Raw genomic sequence first — 20,324 nt, 5'->3', positions numbered from 1 at the left:
CATGAGGGGTCATGAACTACTCAGTATACAGCTATACATGTAGAAAATGATTGACGATTGCATTATATTATATCACAACCAAGTAGTATTGCGAATTGGAATGTATATTGTTTGTCAAACTGAGAAACAGTGATAAAAAAGAACGTGAATTTACTATTTATTTAATTCATTCTCATATCTTACATTTCTGATCTGATCTGTCAACACTCATTTCTGCTGTTCTCCTATTCCCATTTGTTGCCTATTTTTTCTCTTCCTCTGTGCCTCTTCTCTTCCTCTGTTACCACTTCTCTTCCTTTCTTACTGAATCTCTTCCTATCTTATTCTATTTCTCTCTTATTTCTTCTCTTTCTCATTTTTCTCTGCTTCTCCAACACACAGGAAAGGAACCATCGAAGAGATTCTGAGCAGGTTAATAGACAGGAAACAAGACGAGGTAAAGAATTCAAAAGCCCCTATTAAAAGTCATTCTACTGCTTCTCTGCTTCTCACAAACCCATTTGATTGCTTGCCTGATGAGGTGAGTGGGTGTGTGTAGCAAAGATGCATGCTGAAAGGCCGTCGCACCTTGAGAGGTTTTAGCCAGCAGATGCTAATGTACCTATGGCAAGCTATTTTCTCCTTTCATCTTATTTCTTGATATCTAGAATTGCTTTTTTAAAAACGCAAAATGATTTCTTGATGTATAAAAGAATTTTGACTTTTTATATTCTGTGTTAACAAAAGACAATTTTTAGAATTAAAAAAATGAATGCTCGATAGTTGATATCAAGAAAATGAGATTAAATGAGGAACGGCTTGCCATACATACATCTGCATACGCTACTTAAAACATCAAGGTGTGACGGCCAATTTAGGGGTGTGATTGACTTGAATAACTCTTTGGAAATGTCTCTCACCAAGCAAATGCTATGTATTCACCGACATGTACTATGATGGAATCTGGTATTTGACATACATGTATCTAGATTTACATCATATATGCAATTTGATAGGATCTTTGGAGATATCATGAAGTACTCTGAGAGGCATACATCAATGCCATTTCCACAGGTTGAAAAGGGGATCTTATGAGCTGATTCAAAGAAACGAGAATGAGCCAAAGGGTCAAACTATGCCTTATCTGAAAATGGCATTTTGTTTTACTGAATTTTGAAGTTTATGAATATCGGTAATTATTTTTTTTGCGCGATTGCCTCTGTATGGATTGAGATAGATGAAATATAACATGTTGGCTTTGTTTGCATATTGCCTAAAATTCAGACCTCTTGGGAATAGCACATTGATATTATCAGTATTTGTATAATAATGAAACTAAGCCCAGCTGTGTTGCCCATATTTTTATTCCAGTGTGAAACCACAGCTCTCAATTATTAAGAAAACAGAAAAGAAATTTTTGTAGTTGGGTATAAAGAGGAAATAATGTTTGTGACACTTGTCAAAAGATCATTTCTTTTTTTTTTATATCGAATGGAATAAAATAAACTTGAATTGACTTTGACTACATTCTAGAAAATAGATTGATAGTGCAACTTTGAAAACAAAGAGTGATTTTTTAACCTGTTTAATTTTTTGGTCTATTCTTGTTTCTCTATCCTTTGCACCATGAACTTTCACCCTCACATGGCCTATGGGTATGGATATTTACATATACATACACACATATAGAGGCACTGATGTTATTCTCTATTTGGGCTCAAGGTTACCCCCAGACTTCTGCCTGTTTTCCCTCTGCTTCACCCTAATAATTCTATATACCACTCCCTCTCTTGCACCCTTCTGCCTATCAATGCATCAGGACTCGTCAGATGAAAAGTGGTAGCTGTGTCCATGGCAACTGTAATCAAGACATCTTGCCCAATGCACTCTTGTGGTAACCATGTACGATGCATAGACTGTTTGGAAGACAACCACGAGTTAGCTGGTCAAATCCTACCAAGTTCTGGAGCTACATTGCCATTCGAGATGTTTTTATAGAAATAGGAATCTTTTTTTGGGACAAGAAAAGTGATGTTAGTTTCATTCTTGAATGGAAACACTTTAGTGTAATGTCTTCAAATATTCTAGAGTTAATGAAATATTGAAGGGACTTGCTCATATACAGATTTCCTGGTGATCTGTGATATACAGATAAAAATTAATTGTAATTGAATTTGATTATTCACTTCTTAATTATCTGTTATATGAATTTCATAATTATGACAATAATAGATTTGAGACCAGTTGTTGATTAAAATTAGTGATGTATATGTTTTAAAACTATTACTAAATGACAGTAACCATCTTAATGGTTAGAAAAAATATGCGTGTGTAGTAATATCTATGTAAGGGTTAATGTTCATTTAATTGCAAAGAAAAGTTTGATATCAAGATGCAGTTTCCAATGCAATCCAGACAGTTGATATAGCGCCTTTAATATCTTAGAAAGAAAATTGAAGAAAATTGACATTTAAGTATGATAAATGACCAATGGTTCCTTACATAATACATACTATAACAGATACGACGAAGTGTAGGATAATATTGTGATGTTAACCGTTGGACAGTAGCATGGTGTATTATGCGTGCATTGTCATACTGTATAATTGAATGGCAGTCGGCTTTTATCCTTTCATCTAATAGTTGATTAGCTCTCAGTTTGTCTTGCGAGTATTCTCCAGACTTTAAGCAATACAATTATTTAAAAGCATGTAATAATTAATTGCCTGATTGGCTATGTGTATGTAACAAATTTAATGAATAGATATATTTATTAGCTTGGGCTCTTTATATTACCCAAAATTATTTTTAAATTTAGGCTTTCACTTGTTTTAGCACAGATAGAATGGTACTATGGTGTTTTATTTTTCTTCATTAGAAGTTAGTGTTTTTGAGATAAATTATTCTTCATTTATTTGAGTTGACAATTAATACACTAAGTTCAGCTTTTATGCACAATCAGCTTGTATAAATTAGGATGTTTTGTACTGTTATATATATAACTACTTCATGTACATTGAGCATATATTTTAAAACAACACTGATCTCATACTCCAAGGCAGTGATCTATGCATGAAGAGGGCATTGCTGGGCAAATGGTATCGTTTGTTTCCTTGCATTTATACTCCAGTTCAGAAAAAACAACCAATTAAAAGCTATTATTTTCAAGTTGAAAAAAAAAAGATATTGTGAAACTGTTTGACTCATTGTCACATCTGGGCCCCGTCTTACAAAGAGTTACGATGATCTAATCAATCGTAACTACATGTATGTTAATCCATCAGTGTCATAAATTTTTCTACAGGAAATGTGCAAAATGTCCTTTGTAAACAAGAAAGAACACACCGAACTGTCAAGAAATCAATGAACTTATGGATATACATTCATATCTAGAACAAATTTTGAGCAAACATGCATTTTATATTTTGCCTTTGCAAGTATTTGTAAGACAGGCCCCAGAAATGGGCAAGTCTTGGCCAAGAAAGCCATATCAACTGCATTCTACAGACATCATTAATGTACAAGTCACAGACATTAGACTCCGAACAGTTCTGTGAATAAATAATGTGCTGAATTACACGTACTTGTTATTTTGCAGTTTCAAACTGTTAATTATAAGGCTTGTCCATTAATTATCTACTTTTAAACATAGAGAACATTACTATGTGTACGAACACTCAGGCATGTAAAGTTGGTTTCAGTTTCATTGTTGTGCACCACTTGAGAAAATGATTTAGTTTTTACAGACCCAATATGTATACATGTGCTCATGTGTTTTTTACATTGTTAATGTGCAAATCTCCGATAAGGTATAGATTTGTAGAGTCACAGGTCAATGTTACTGTAATGAATACAAATTATTGAATACTCGAGTCTGGTAACTATTCAGATTAATGTTTAATGGAATGTACACGACATTTAATTTCAATTATTTTTTTTCTTCATATAATTTGAATTGTTAGGTATGGTATAGGGCCCCCTTTCTTTGTGAATTATTATTATCAGGTTGGTTGTATGGTACTTAAAATTGTATATAGAGTATTTACATGTGTTATGATTTATTTTTAAAAGCTTGTTTTGTTTATTTCATTTTCAAAATGCTAAATGAAACTTTTGTTTTGTAGTTAGTTGATTTGCTTATGTCATGCGCACAGGTTGGTTAATGAGATTTTCCTTTGCAATTGCATTCATTCATTCTTTGAGGAGAGAACTCACTTTAGAAAAAAAATATCACCTGCAAAGATCATTCTTGGTAATATGAAATGTGTCCTTATGATCGAGACTGAGAAATATATATATATATGTGTGTAATATAATTGAATGGATATTCTATTTTCTATCTTGTTCATTCAGTAATCATTTACAACCTTGCCAAATACCTCGATACAGGGAGCAAGTGTTTTCTTTAGCTTCATTATATTCAATGATGGATCTGAAAGTAGCTTCTGCTCTTAATCTCTTTCTATTGTTATCTCAATCACACAGGTGATGATGCAATCACATTATTGCTGAAATAAATTAACACCAAACTTCTCATTAGATAATGGGCTTCCTGGCTTGACTCGAATAACACCTTGTTTCTTTTCAAATGATCATATGAAAAAGAATTGTGCTTTTCCACTCTGACATGTTCCAGGATTATATCCAGCTTATCTTCTCTTTGAAATATTAACAGAATCGAACAAGCTCATTTTGGAAGGCTGGCTGTCATTGGCTGAAGCATAAAATGCATTTCTTTTTGTATTCGCTTGCTCTTCTGAATGTATCTGTGAAAAGACATGGAGGAATAGTTGTGCACATTCTGATCTGTAACTAAAGCTATGTTAAAGGGATGTTCTTATTTTATTGATTTATCAATTGCAGTTACCGGTACTCTTAATTCACAATTCCTAAAAAAAATTAAAAAGACAAAAAAATTCTTAATAAAATGTAATGTATCCTGTGAACCCATGAGCAAGTTCTTGCCCATGCTGATTTGCATATAAAGACTGATCACAAAAATTGCTTTTTTGTGTATAACCACTCAAATATCTTTTCACCAAACCGTTCATAATGAAACCATCATCCGGGTTTGAATAGCTATTTTCAGAAATATTTGAGGTTCTTAGTCTTGATTTTTGTATATTTCTTTCCTCATTTGTGCATTTTTAAATAGTGTTTTTGTTTGTTTTTAGTGTGGACAGATGAATAAAACAGCAAACTTGTATGCAATTTGCTGGCCAGTTGCTAATCGTTAATGGCAGGAGCAATATAGTAGGGATTCTCAGCTAGAAAGATAATCTCAGAATGTGTGTGTGTTACCAAGATACATCCTTATCATGTCTTTTGAAGTTAACGTCATGATAACGATGAAAACTTGTATTTCATTTTAGTTGAAGTGCTGTGTTTGTTAGTGTATTTTTATAAGAAAATTTATCTCTTTTTTTTTTCAAAATGGTTCCATTTTTTTTCAGATTAGCATGGTTCATTTGTGCAAGGATTGATAGACATTGTAAAGTCATTTGAATCTTTTTTGTAGAAATGAGTGAAGATATTGTATATATTTATGTATAGTAAACAACATCTGTGTACATGTATAACTTACAGAAATAAAAAGTATGCATGTGAGAGATGTAACGGGAACTACAAATTGATGTCTACTTTCAATTTCAAATGTTAAACAACAAAATGCTGTACTTGTCAAATAGGTATGTATGCAACAAAACACTGGATCTATATGAATGCTTATTTATATTCCAAATTTTCAGAGGTGTATGTACAAAATTATGGCTGTATCTATATAAGGTGATAAATTAATGTGAAATGGAGAAAGAGATAAAACGGATAATTATTGTTCAAACTGTGGATTCCTTCCCTAATGTATAAAGCAATGTTATTGATATGTAGACTATCTGGGAATAGCACTGTAAAAGAAATGAACCTAAAATTCAAAGAAAAAAGAAATCTTGACATATTATACCAGTCAATTCTGCGAATGATACTGTATCTGTAATGGCAAATGAATTTAATAAATACACTACTTATGTTGATGAAATGCATACGGATTTGTTGTATTTATGCGTGTTAATACAGTGTCTTTTTGTGTGTGACTGAGGTACGTGTGGTCATGTTTCATAATACAAATATTCTGTTGGAAAGAATGCCCACTCACTCCCTTTCTATTACTGTGTTGAATATTGAATTGGATTGAAAAATCCATTAACGATACACAAGTTTGAAGCTCAAGTCTAGTTTTTTAAGAACCTTAAAAAATGAGTTGTTTGTTTATAACTACCGCAGTCACAAGCAATGAAAAGACTAGGATGCTATAATGCTTTTTTGCTTGGCTAGATTAATAATAAATGTCATAATGGAGTCAATAATAAACTCTTCCTTGGCCAATAAAATCAGGTCATTTAATGCAATATGATTCAACTTCATCGACAGAGCTTGTACAAAACACTGGGTGATAACTGTGAATGCCAAATGTAGGTCACATATTGGCTGTTACAGTCTGCATGTTTCACAAAACTTTCAGAAATTCATTAAACAAATATTAGTGAAGTTCCAGGTAAGATACACATCAGATTATACACTCATCTCATCTCATATTCATATGCAGAAATGCACTAATTATGAAACATTGTGAGGAAAATCGCAGATGACTTTCCACACATATTTCACACAATGTCAAATTGGGGCGATACTTCCTACTAAAGAAGATTTTAATACATACATTAGGTGGTATAATGCACATTCCACCTTCAATGCTCAAGACACTTCTGAGCATTGGAGAGAGAGAGAAAGGAAAAAAAACATATTTAATACAGGTCTGAACATTGAAATCGATAAATCAATGTTTGTCAAAAAGCACTCTCGTACAGGTGTCTTTTCATACTTCATTGATTTGGGATTAATGTTATTTCAACTTTTGCCCATGTAAGGTGGACTAAAACTTATCAGCAATTCAGTGCATGTATAACAAGAACATGCAAAAGAAGGGGAGAGGTCAGCATCGAACATCAGGGGGAAGGGGTGACCTACATATCTGCAATGGTGTTAATGCTGCATGACAATAAACTATGTATGCACATTACAATTAATTTGCAATTTGGTCTAAAACAAAGAGACCTATCCCACATCCCTCATGTACTAATCCTACTTAGTCCAAAACCACTCGTCTACTTAACATTTGGTTAAGTTAGGCTATTCCCATTTCGTCAAATATCCAACTTTGCATAACACCACTTAGTCAATATCATCATACAAACTGTCTATGAACCAAATAGTCAATGGATAATGTACAAAAAGTGGAAAATAGACCAACTGGAAATTAGACTGTATGATAAATTAAGACTTCGTGAAGTTTAGACCACATGGAAATCAAAACAGATTGATAAGGAGACCAAATGATCTCACCTTATGTCGTATTAGATGATCTGAAAATTAGACCATCCGCTATTGGACCAAGTGAATAAAACTGCCCAACCTACAGCAAAATTTTGTGTGCAATGTTCAGTATTTAAAACAAGGTATTCAGAAACTTGTAACTTTATGTCAAGTCTTGTGAAAAAAGACACATTTTGACACTGCACCAAGGCCTGCACCATTAGACTGAATAAGAGGGGGTGAATGTATGGATGGGGATCCTAATACTTATTTACTTTCTTTTTTTCTTCACATCCTCCATTCTTCATTTCTTTCTTTACTTACCATGTCCTTTAATTTTGTATTTATTCAGAATTGTTAATTTTTTGCGTTCAGCAGTCCGAAGGGTATATATATTATAAAATGAATTAGGTTGACTGAAAAGGCCTAAACAAACTGAATAGAAAATTGTAATTTGAGTTACATGGATATACCCACATAGTATCACCCCCCAAAACATACAAGTCTCTTTATATCGGAATATGTCTACATTTAAATTGAATATATTATTGTTTCAAAGAAAAGCAAGATAAAAAATATGCACCTGTTTGAATATAGGCCTACTTTTTCCTAATTGTCTCGAATTCTTTTTTAATTTATCAATGCATTCATGGGGGGGGGGGCTTGTGGCCCATGACCCTGTTAAAAGTTCCACAACCAAGATAAAGAGAAAAAGAAAAGGAAAGAAAAAAAGTGAAAAGGGATATTGTATTTTGAATATATTGTCAATACTCTCTCAAAATTAGCTTTTGAAAATTAAAAATGTAAAAAATATTTGCTTCGCTCGCTCACAAATTTGTTGGAATTTTACCATAAACCATGTGTGGCCCTCTCAAAAATTGTGGGGGTTCATCACACCCCTCTCTCTCTCTTTCTTTTTTATGCCTTGAGCACTCTTTAGAGCAAATTTGGCGCATTATAATTCATACCTATTACTGTTATTTTAAGAATAAATATAGAAAATCCCTTGTTTTTCAACTCAATTTACCATATTATAGCATTCAACCCCAGCAAAGATCATGCATTGATCCTCTGATAATATCATCTTGTCTAGACACACCCACAAAATGCTTATCTCCATATCTCAATACACCTCTGTCTATTCAATATCAAATTATCATGAACTACTAATATTACATCATCCTCATAAATTATTTCCTTTAGATTTTTTTGTTGCAATTTTATAGTTACATAAACTGGATAAAAGTAGAGAAATATCATTTCCACTTACCGATCACTTTCAGAAAACAGGCTTTAATTGACTAACACTGCACATACCTGGCCTCAAGAAACTGCAGTTAAAATAGCTGGTTTTCAGTGAAAAGAAGCGTAGATATCTTCAAAATGATGATTAAACATGGCAATCTCCTTCTCTAAAATCTGCACATAAATTGTGTGCTCACAAGTCTGAAAGAGAGGTGTGTTGAAACACTGGGACACACTCCTTGCCCGAAAACATCCCAAGCAGCTGGTCAAAATCAATGGATCACTGCACGGGACAAAAAAAGGGACCTATTCATCCAAGGCAAGGTTCAATCACTGCCCTGGCCAAACCTTACAATTACCATGTAAATGAACCATTCATTCACAGAAACATTAACTAAAGAGATTCTTCTCATTGCTGCATAACATTAAGATTCTGTCTCTTAGTAATATGGCTGGAGGAGAGGATTGAACAAGTTTGATTGTTTGGCTAAAAAGGGGGACATGGATTTTTTTTTATCAATGGCAATGATATTTTTGTAAATAAAAGTCCATCCCGACAACAGGTTAATTTGAACAAGTAAAAAAAATCAGCAAGCGTAGCACTGAAATTTCACCATAATCAAATGTAAAATAAGAAAGTTATGGCATTTTTAAGACTTCCAAATTTTCACAAAACAGTACATACATACACATCCTTTTCAGTATGCAAATTAGAGAAACAATGATGAAACACTCTCTTTATTTCCTTAGAAATTATTTCATGAAATGTCATTTATTAAACTTTCATATTAATTTGATAATAAAACGGAAAAATTCCATCAAATCACGAATTATGATACAGATGATTTTAATTCTTCCACATGGATTCAAAACAAGTTATACATTAATGGAATAGCATAAAATTCCTCTCTCTCTCTCTCTATATATATATACATATAAGATTATTTTTGCATCCTGCAATAAATATCATTGAAGTGGTTCATTACTTCTAGCATGTGTCTTCTTACCACTATGATGCAAAAAATCCCTTATGAGAAATACATATATTCTTATACTTCATTTGCGTTGCCTCTTAATAGATCCATTCAAATAAGCTGCCTTGCATACAAGACTTTTTTTTGTGAAGAGATCATACAGAAATTTTTCAGAAAAAGTACTGTGTGCCAGCAGCTAGGGATCCATAAATATAATCTAAGATAACCCTAAAATAAGTCCGAATAGGCCAAGATGTTAATCTCAGGCCATCACACCCAGTTTACCTTTACATCGCTTGATCCATTTTATATGATATCTTTCTTTATTATATAGGCTTCTCTAATTAGTTAACTATTTTGTTCTTCCTCTTCAGTCAAGCTCTCAAAAGTATGTACTATATAGTTTATTGGTGTATCCTTTTAACAAGTGTTGTTTCCTCTGCCCATAGCAATATGCATGAATCATACAAATATCAGCCTGCCTATAATAACTGAGTCATCTGTATAATAACTTTGGCACATGACACCCTTGGCACATAATACTTTTGACAAAAGCATATGCCATTTTCATTTTGACCTTCAAGGCCATGAAAAGAATAGAAGAAATATTTTATCTATCTAATGCATTAAATGAACATTTTACATACTGCATCTTATGTTAGAACACTTTAAGATAAATTTTAAGATGAATTATCATTATTATTAATTCAAGATTTATCATTTTTATGAACTCTGTGGGGAACATTTCATGAAAGGACTTGTCTCTGGATAATCCGACAGTTACCATAGGAACTGCACTTTTTAACCAATCAAGGAAAGTTGTCAGATATGACTACTTGTCAGACAATAAAGGTTGCAGAGACACTCCCCAGGGGAGTAAATTGGCACCTCCATCTAATTCATTCCTTGAATGCTAGAAGCAGCTGGAGCTAAAGCCAGGCTATTAATAAAGGCAGTGCAGATTGGAATGAAGTATTCTGATAGATGGCGTTATATACAGTATAAATGCATATGATTATCATCATCATCACACCTATTGTTTAATTGAGGAAAAAATAACATACATAAAAAACAATGTATTCAAGTTATCAAAACATACAATGAAATAGGTGTGGATCATTTGAGAAGTAAAGTGATGATCAACACGTGCCCAAACATAGAAAAAAAAATTATATATGAAGATAACATAATTACATTCAATAAAAAAGGAATGGCTAATTGAAACAACAAGGTGCATTATATCAGAAAATAAAACAGTAAAGAAACAACAAGAACATTAACAATTAAACTTCGAATTGCAAAGAGACATAAGGCACAATATTTAGAACTCTCATAGTTTTCTTTTAAATAAGACAACTTTCTTTCAGTATTCAGATAGGATATTCCACATTTTAAGGCTGCTAAATCATAGGAATTGCTACCACTACCAGTGGGTTCAGTCTGTCTTCCTCATCAAGTCTCGTCAAATATGAAGTATTCAATCAAGGGATGGCTGGTTCATCACATCTTTCCAAACTTCAGTTTCAATTTTGAAATTAAGTATTCTGTCAAGAGATGGTTGGTTTATTACCTTTTTCCAAACAGTAGCTTTCAGTTTCAAATTCATACTTTAAGTTCAACAATGTGTTCAGCTATTAAGGGATGGTCAGTTTATCACCTCTTTCCAAACTTCAGTTTGAATTTCAAAGTCTTGGGGAAGTACCTGATAGTTAGCGATACCCTACAAGTCCTTTCAATCTCCTGGTCTACTTGGTAGCCAGTGGCACTCAAATTGGCAACACTAGACGTGATGATATCTGTGGTCCTCTCTGCTATGCCATGTAGGTGGTCGGTGTACATGGAATCTTGTAGGATCAGGAGGCTACACGGCTCCAGAAGAAGAGAGAAGCATGGTTCACTGAAATCCGAGTTGCTCTGGATCCCCTCATCTGATGATTGCTAATGATAAAAACATGAATGTAAAAGCACTACAGTGATTATCTAGGCAAAAACTACATTACAACTATCTCTTGGTTAATTGGCATTTTACTTAATTTATAATACTAGTAATTACATTGAGGTTAATGAAAAAAATAAATAACGATTGTGACAATAATGAAAAGAATAATAACAAGTGGAATGCCTCTGGCCGTCTCACCTGCATCACGCGGTTCAATATAGCAGCAGTGCTGACTTTGCATACTACTCTAACTCGCACAAGATGTTCAGTGATACATGGTTACTCTTATGTCCTCTTTTTATGAACTAGACCAATAAACTTACAGAGATATGATGGTTATTCAACAAAAAACCCCAACATGGCCAAAGTTCATTGACCTTACATGACCTTTGACCTTGATCATGTGACCTGAAACTGGAACAGGATGTTCAGTGATACTTGATTACTCTTATGTACAAGTTTCATGAATCAGATCCATAAACTTTCAAAGTTATGATGGTAATTCAACAGATACACCCAATTCGGCTAAAGTTCATTGACCTTTGACCTTGGACATGTGACCTGAAACACGCACAGGATGTTCAGTGATACTTGGTTACTCTAATGTCCAAGTTTAACGAACTAGACCAATAAACTTTCAAAGTTATGATGGTAATTCAACAGATACCCCCGATTCGGCCAAAGTTCATTGACCCTAAATGACCTTTGACCTTAATCATGAGACCTGAAACTTGCACAAAATGTTCAGTGATGCTTGATTACTATTATGTCCAAGTTTCATGAATCAGATCCATAAACTTTCAAAGTTATGATGGGAATTCAACAGATATCCCCAATTCGGCCAAAGTTCATTGACCCTAAATGACCTTTGACCTTGATCATGTGACCTGAAACTTGCACAAAATGTTCAGCGATGCTTGATTACTATTATGTCCAAGTTTCATGAATCAGATCCATAAACTTTCAAAGTTATGATGGGAATTCAACAGATATCCCCAATTCGTCCAAAGTTCATTGACCCTAAATGAACTTTGACCTTGGTCATGTGACGTGAAACTCATGCAGGATGTTCATTGATACTTGATTAACCTTATGTCCAAGTTTCATGAACTAGGTCCATATATTTTCTAAGTTATGATGACATTTCAAAAACTTAACCTCAGGTTAAGATTTCGATGTTGATTCCTCCAACATGGTCTAAGTTCATTGACCCTAAATGACCTTTGACCTTGGTCATGTGACATGAAACTCTAATAGGATGTTCAGTAATACTTGATTAACCTTATGGCCAAGTTTTATTAACTAGGTCCATATACTTTCTAAGTTATGATGTCATTTCAAAAACTTAACCTCAGGTTAAGATTTGATGTTGACGCCGCCGCCGCCGTCGCCGTCGGAAAAGCGGCGCCTATAGTCTCACTTTGCTTCGCAGGTGAGACAAAAATGACAATAATAATAATGATGATGATGATAATAATAATTATAATAATGATCATAATACCGGTAATGATAATGATAATACTAATGATAATAATAATAATAATATTACATTTAAATGTTGATGATTTCACTCTACCCCACTGTAAGTAAAAGCTTCAAACCTGTAAATCTCCATTGTTCATTTCCCTCTTTTTGTAGAATTCTAGGAATGTATGTGACCCAAGGCTGATAGTTGATACAACTGGGTAGAAGAGAGGGCCATCTTCATGGGGCTAGAAATATATGAATCAAAAGGAATTTCACTGCATGTTAACAAAGATCAAAACGAATTGCGTATGCACACAGCATCAACCCATGGTATCAATGGTGATCCAATACTGTCATCAATGGTTTGCAATGAAAATCTTTAATTGTAGACAAATATCTCACAACGGGGCAAACAAGCACAGAGGTAAAACATGCAAAAATAAACATGTAGGCAGGTATTCTCAAAGCAGTTGGTTAGTTAACCCTAGGTTATCTTAGACAGTATTGGACCATGACCCGGAGAAGTCAAAGCATTGGAGGGGCACAGCATTGTTCACAAACAACACAGTGCCCCTCCAATGCTTTGTCTCCTCCGGGTCAAGGTGCACCACTGATCTTAGACCACAGTTTTACATAGTGTCAACAGCCATCTCGTTCACAAAGTACAGATCATTTTGATACGGTGGGGAAAAGTTTTCAAAAATTATTTTGGTATTAAATGAAAATAAAAAAAGGGTGATGTAAGTTTTCAATCAATTTCAACGAGTAATTTGGCACAACTACCCTTGTCATAAAGATAAAACCGAACATTCCATAGAAGTATGGTATAAAATTCTTGTTCATAAGAGTTAAACTTGGTGTTAACTATCAGAAAACAACAAAAATGAATGTATTGAATCTGTTTCAATTGTATCTTACATATCTTTTCCATAACAATCAGCGTAACACTCAACTACGAACTTTTTCTCTAACTTCATTTACCATGATTCCTTGGCCTGACTGGTATTCATTGACGAGAACATGGTTTGGTATATGATCTCCAAACACACCTAGTCCTGCGATCTTATTAGCATACACATCCAACCACTTTATGTAAAGAAGAAAAAAATCAGATGAATAAACAAGAAGAATTAAATTTGAAGTTTAAAAAACAAAAACAACAACACAACTTTAGAATAGCTATTTCATTTTGTTAAAAAATAAAGTGAATGATACATAATAAGTTATTTTGGTGATGTATCTAACTGCCTGGCATACAAGTAGTTTGGAATCGATTATGCTTCCAATTGAATATTCATTTGACTATCACATTACTAATTAACTTTCATGGTATTTTTATGATATTTTTATATTGAGTTTCATGACATTAACTTTCTTACACAATTTAAAAATCAATCAAATTAAGAGTGATAGAAAAAGAAAGGGAGAGAGTGCAGAATAACCTAACACCAATGCGAAGTTTTTTAATACTGTTTATAAAAATAATTCTACGATTCCAAACAAAGGATAAAACATCAGTAATATCCATGTAAATTACTGAATGAAAACCGATATTGTGAAAATATTATGAACTGTCAACAATGTATTGTTATCAAACACAAAATCTGCAATATTTTAATACCTTTGGTAATTCCTCTGCAATCATTCCTTTAGGATGAGGTAGGCCACCTTAGAAAAATAAGGAATAAGGAAACTGGTGTAGAGCATTTGACATATAATGACTCAGCAAAACTTTTAGGATATTGGTGATGACAACCCACAAGAAAAAGACAGTCATAGAAACATAGTCTCATAGAGATATCTCTTCTTGTAGGAAACCTTTTTCTGGCTCGTCAGTAATGCAGAATACATTTAGATACTACAAGTACATCAGAAAAGTTAAATGAAACAAATGTAAACTAAAAAAAATCTTCATATAGTTTGAGATTACAGTCGATTTCCCATCATTATTACTATTTCACTTTAAAAATACCCCCCGCCCAAGATAATAATAACAAAAAAAGTGGCAATGAATAATTTAATAATCTAAAAATGAAACAAAATGTTCTTCTTTCAACACAATTTATCTCCATATATCCACAAAGATTAATTTTATTAACCACTATCTTTATATCATACTAAACGTTTCTTAAACAAATGAAAACTGGTCATTATTTTCTTTTTATAGGAAAAAAAGATAAATAAAAAGATTATAAAATTGATTTACCCCAGTTTTGAAGACGTCTATTGGATAGTTGGGTCCATTTTGGCTTGGGGGCTGTATAGACCTAGTGATAGAAAAACCATCACATTCATAAAAAAAATCAAATTGTTAATGATTACCAACCCACAAGTGAAGGTCTCTACAATAAAGCATTTTGAATTGATGTTAAAATAATGTGAAACCACTCCTTCATAATTCAACAATATCAAATATTTATACAAAAACATTAAGTCAAAATGCAATTAATACAATCTCATACACTTTCTCCCATTTATTTACAACTGCAGAAGTATTCAACATTTTAAAAGTTTACTGAAAGAATTGATGACTTGTTGAAAGATATACACTTTTAAGAAGTTACAAAAAATGTTCACCTGATTCAATAGATATTTGCCTTCTTCTTCTGTTACAAAGTTTGGGATGTAGTATACCATGTTGGGAGCCTTCAAAACAATGGAAAATCCAAAATAATTATCAATACAAGGAAAAATTGAAAAGAAGTAAAAATAAGACACTCATAAAGTAAATTTGCAAAATGGATAAAAACAAAAATCACAAGATCTATATAGTTTTAGTATACTGTAATGTAAATGATCCATAACAATTATTTTAACATGGTGGCACTAGCATTCTATTTTCTAGATTCTATGAAAAATGGACTTTAAGAGACTGAAAGTACAATATTCAAATTACTTTTTTGTGTGTGTTTAATTGGACATGTAGATTGCCATTTCCTTTGTACTTTTTTCATGGGAAAGAACTTGAAATCACAAATTGATGGGTTGTTGATCTTCTTGTTGTTGAAAACTTGTTGTTTTTTGTTTTTAACTTTTTAAAAACTCTTTTTGCAAAAGTACAATGGCTACCCTGCTATCATTGACCCTATCAACCCCAGATCAAGTGGCCCATTTCTTAACACCAAAGTTTAACTTCTTAACTAAATAAGAGATAGAGTAGGTAAAATGTGCTTGATTTGAAAATAGAAAAAAATGATTGAATTGACAAAGAATCTGAAATGGCAGACTCTCTATAATTCCTCAGTTTTATACCCTTATTAATATTCCATTAGAATCTAAATATTATTGTCATTTTTAAACATAGACCTTGTTGATTTGTATGTTTTTATGTCTTAAGATTTAAATCATTTACATTGTGATATTTTGATGTTTGAAATGCAAAGTAGCTAATAGTTATCATTTTACTTTGAAAACTTCATCTCAATAATTGCAATTTTATCAGATCAGGGGTTTCCTTTTTAAAAAATAGATGACATTAGATCTACATGTTTAAAACAAATATGGCTAGGGTCCTACATGTCTTGTATTGTTCTTGACAACTGTGGTATCTTGCCACGATGAAGCCTTTACGGTGATAATTTGTGATACCTAAACTGCAATTTACAATGACTAATTTTACTAAAAAAGTTCAGAACTAAGAAAAAATAAATAAATGAAAGTACTAACTTTAGTCTAACTTTAGACAATTGAAAAATCTTGTAAAATAATTAATGTAATCATTGCCCGGGAATCATGATTGTGTGCACAGGATGATTTGAGTGTTACTGCAGGTGTCGTCAACGTCAAATATCTACAATTGCTCCATCCTGTATGAGCACTGTTGTCACCTGACAGGTCAATATTGTTATGGTTTTATGATTATCTCAATCATTGGTATTAGCAAAAATACTACAAGGGGAAGATCGGACACTTTGGCGATTTTTTGAAACGCTCGATAAATGCTGATAGGGAAGGGCGCCCAACAGCGTTGAGTAAGTAAACCTTTGCATATCGGCACGCGACTGTGTATAAAACATATGGGGGAAATGAGAGAGTGGAGTTTGGAGAGGGCTCAAGGGTGGCAGGTGCAAATATTTCCACATTTTCTTACCAAGAAACATCTGAAATATATTTATCTCAAATGTAAGGGGGGAAAATTGAAGAAAAAAATTTAGAAATGTAAAAATAGTCTTTCCATTCAACCTTTCACCATTTCTCTCATATGTTTTGTACACAAGTCACAACCATCTCGCGATACGCAAAGGTAACAAAAGGTTGTTACTTACTCAACGCTGTAGGGCGCTCTTCCCGAGCGTTTCATTACGCGGTCTATGTACTGTCCGATCTTCCCCTTGTAGTATCTTTGGTAGTAGGAGCAGCAGGAGTGCAACCGCGTAGCCAGGATTTCATTTTGGAGGGGGCGGTAAATGCACGCGAAGCGTGCCAACACTTACAGAGCGCGCGAAGCGCGCTCCCTAGGGGGTGGGTGCAGGGAGGGGAGTTTCCCCCTCCCGCGCGAAGCTTTCAGTGTTTCATAAATTAAAATGAAAAGGAGCCGTTTCTCTTGTCTCTAGTACCTCCAATTCGGTTGACTATATTGCGATTTTGAACCTTGTTTTCAAAAGTGATTGTGAACGCACAAAAGAGGTATACAATGGAGGAAATAAAAATGATAATAACTCCGCGCGAAGCGCGGAAGCTAAAGTGTTTTATCAATTTTTCTTGCCATAAAAAGGGTCCCGAGAAAAGGGTATTCTCAAAGATATATTGAAACTTTCTTTGGAAAGATCAGATTTGATTACAAACAATTTAGCATCAGTGCATATTTTTAACTCGCAAACAAGAGGAGAAGATATTCCTCCCCGCGCAGAGCAATGAAACTCTGAAATTTCAAAGGGCGGACGTTTCATCAAATGTAGATCTCTAATACCCAATCGGCTCTAATTCAATTGATTTTCTAAGATTATTGAACTTCATTACAAGGAAAATAGTGCGCAAAAAGTTGAAACTTCTGTGATTTGTTGAAATTATCTATTTATATAAAAAAGGATGCCTAATTTTTTTTACTTATCCTGAAGCGCTTCATTTTGAATATAAAGAAACTTAAGTGTCATTCAAAATTTCAAACTGAGGGCGCAAAACAGGACAGGAGATGAATGTATACAGGGAAATGACATGAAGTTTAATACAATTTGATAAAAAATATTGTACTTTTTTATCTAATAAGACACGAATTCCATACCTTCCTCTTTTTAAAGTAGGAACCTGTTTGCCCCCAAATTATGGTTGTTTAGTAATGAGCTGAAAAGCGGGAGAAGTTGACTTTAAGGAGGTGACGGCAGAAACTGATATAAAGATTTTACCCGCTCGGAGCCAGAAGTTGCGCGATCAATTGAAAAAAAAGATAACTTCGTATATTTACTTCGACCTAACCTCACTCAAATTCATGCCCTAATGTATACAATTTTAACTTTAACTGACAAGAAGCACATAGCTGATGTGGAAAAACAGGGTTAGAGAAAAGGTGGGGGAAACAATGGAGAACTTCAATATTGTCATTTAACCGCGCGCAGCGCGGAAGCAAAATTCACATATGAATTTAGAGCAAGAAGAGTGAAGGAGTTTCTTTTTTGAGAAAAAATAAAGAATAAAAAGAAAAAAACACATAGCTACCTTTCTTCCCTTTCCTCTATTCCCTTTTCCTTTTCTCCTCTCTTTTTTCCCTTCTTTTTTTTTTCTTTTTGGGGACGTTTTGGGGGGGGCGACCGCCCCCACCGCCCCAACCCATGGCTACGCGCCTGCAGGAGTGCCAGTGGGTCTGCACAGTAATTGCTAAAAAATGCCCCATTATGAGAGTACCGTACCGTACACTACGCAAAACCCCGTGCATGGGACTTGGCAGTATTATTTTTACATGATATGGCATATTGTTGGTCAAATATCTATTTTGGACGTTGTCAATGGACCAATATGATTAAAATTTGATTAAATGATACATACATTCTTTACTCTGTATTCGTTCAGTGACACCCCACCTTCAGATGCTGATGAAATATCCATTTTAATGATCGAATATTTCGTCTGCTCCACTATACCGCCCGGTACCGCGTCTATCTGTCCAGTCGATCCGGCCGGCGCCCTGACTAGACTGCGCTGCTTGAGGCTGACTGGACTCAAAATAATAAATTTCAAGAACTATTTTGCAATCATTATTTTGGGGGTGTCGTGACCGGGCGTCGGGATCCTTCTTGGCGGAAGAGTCTTTCATTCTAATAATTCAATAATATAAATCTTTGATACTTTAATAAATTATTATTCTTTTCCACATTTTCTTGACCATTTTATTGAACGCGTTGGATGAAACATTAAGCGCGAGCTGAGCTATTACGCTAAATTTAAACGGGAGAAATCATTGGTCAAAAGTTTGACTCGCCCTTATCCCCTCCCCGGCCCCCTTGATAGGAATTCAGTTATAGCTTTATAAGCGGACCAATATAGGAAGAAAAACAATGTCCTAAATTTTGTTGTTTGTTTTTTATAAAGTTTTCTTTGTAATTTTATGTATTCCTTTTTATGTTTGTTTTGCCTTTTTATTTCAATTACCATTTGGGTGTTTCCGGGGGGCCGTTTAATAAAGCTGTTCGTAAGTTAAGAGCGACTTTAAGAACGACTGGTGATCCTTTATTGTGGTAACGGCATATTCATTAGCGATGGTTACGCGCGTAAGAAAGGATCACCAGTCGTTCTTAAAGTCGCTCTTAACTTACGAACAGCTTTATGAAACACCCACCTGGGGTGTTTCCACGAGGTTGGGTCCCCTACAAATGAATAATACATACAATAACAGCTTGGTTGTCATGTGTTTTTATTTTTAGACTGAAAGTGTGTATGCTGTCTTACTGAAAATGTGAGTAAACTTTGTGACAAGAAAATATAAAAAATCAGAATGCTCTCACCTTCACTCATATATATCTCATAAAATATTCAAACTTTAAATATCCAATATCATTAATTTGTCAACAATTTTTGATACTAAAAAAGACCCATTTATCTGGATTGATCCCAACCTCGGGGAAACACCCATTTATTTATCTTTATTGTTCATTCGTTCTTTCACTCACTCACTCGCTCAACTAACTAATTCATTCATTCACTCGTTAATCAATCAATCAATTAATTACTTAGTTAATTAATTCATAATTTATCCATCCATCCATTTATTTATTTTTTTATATTGCGTTGTTCCAGTGCCCAAAGTCCCGCAGCCCACTATTGAAAACCTGTGTCACTGACAAAAGTAGAGCTGAGAAGTTTGTTGCTATTTCCATGCATCTACAAAGCTCAGTTTGGAAATAGAAAGGGTATGTCAACAT

At 33.8% G+C, this 20,324-nt stretch overlaps 2 protein-coding genes across 7 annotated transcripts in view; one reads left to right on the top strand and one right to left on the bottom strand.

Annotated features, from left to right (window-relative positions):
* Positions 1-6,017, top strand: part of LOC121418586 (protein phosphatase 1B-like) — a 30,766-nt gene extending 24,749 nt beyond the window's left edge. For 3 of the 5 annotated variants that reach the window (XM_041612535.1, XM_041612531.1, XM_041612532.1), the window contains 2 exons: positions 382-436; positions 1,799-6,017. In XM_041612535.1, the coding sequence (XP_041468469.1) occupies positions 382-407 (26 nt within the window). In that variant the 3' untranslated portion in view covers positions 408-436; positions 1,799-6,017. Of the gene's footprint in view, positions 1-381; positions 437-1,668 lie in introns of all 5 variants that reach the window. The other 2 variants (XM_041612536.1, XM_041612534.1) reach the window with 1 other exon arrangement.
* A 5,132-nt stretch (positions 6,018-11,149) lies between these two features.
* Positions 11,150-19,052, bottom strand: LOC121418585 (alpha-ketoglutarate-dependent dioxygenase alkB homolog 6-like). 2 transcript variants are annotated; one of them, XM_041612529.1, is made up of 7 exons: positions 18,952-19,052; positions 15,550-15,618; positions 15,179-15,239; positions 14,594-14,640; positions 13,954-14,058; positions 13,107-13,217; positions 11,150-11,504 (listed from the first exon to the last, which is right to left on the bottom strand). In XM_041612529.1, exons 1-7 carry the CDS (start codon positions 19,009-19,011, stop codon positions 11,220-11,222), a joined length of 738 nt encoding a protein of 245 aa, XP_041468463.1. In that variant the 5' UTR covers positions 19,012-19,052; the 3' UTR covers positions 11,150-11,219. The 2 variants fall into 2 exon arrangements, with proteins under 2 accessions (XP_041468463.1, XP_041468464.1); XM_041612530.1 differs by lacking the exon at positions 18,952-19,052 and adding an exon at positions 17,238-17,308.
* Between the last annotated feature and the right edge of the window lie 1,272 nt (positions 19,053-20,324).

Source organism: Lytechinus variegatus, chromosome 7 (assembly GCF_018143015.1).
Source record: "Lytechinus variegatus isolate NC3 chromosome 7, Lvar_3.0, whole genome shotgun sequence".
NCBI lineage: Eukaryota > Metazoa > Echinodermata > Echinoidea > Temnopleuroida > Toxopneustidae > Lytechinus > Lytechinus variegatus.
Note: the sequence above shows the minus strand (reverse complement) of the source record. Positions and strands in the feature narration are given on the sequence as shown.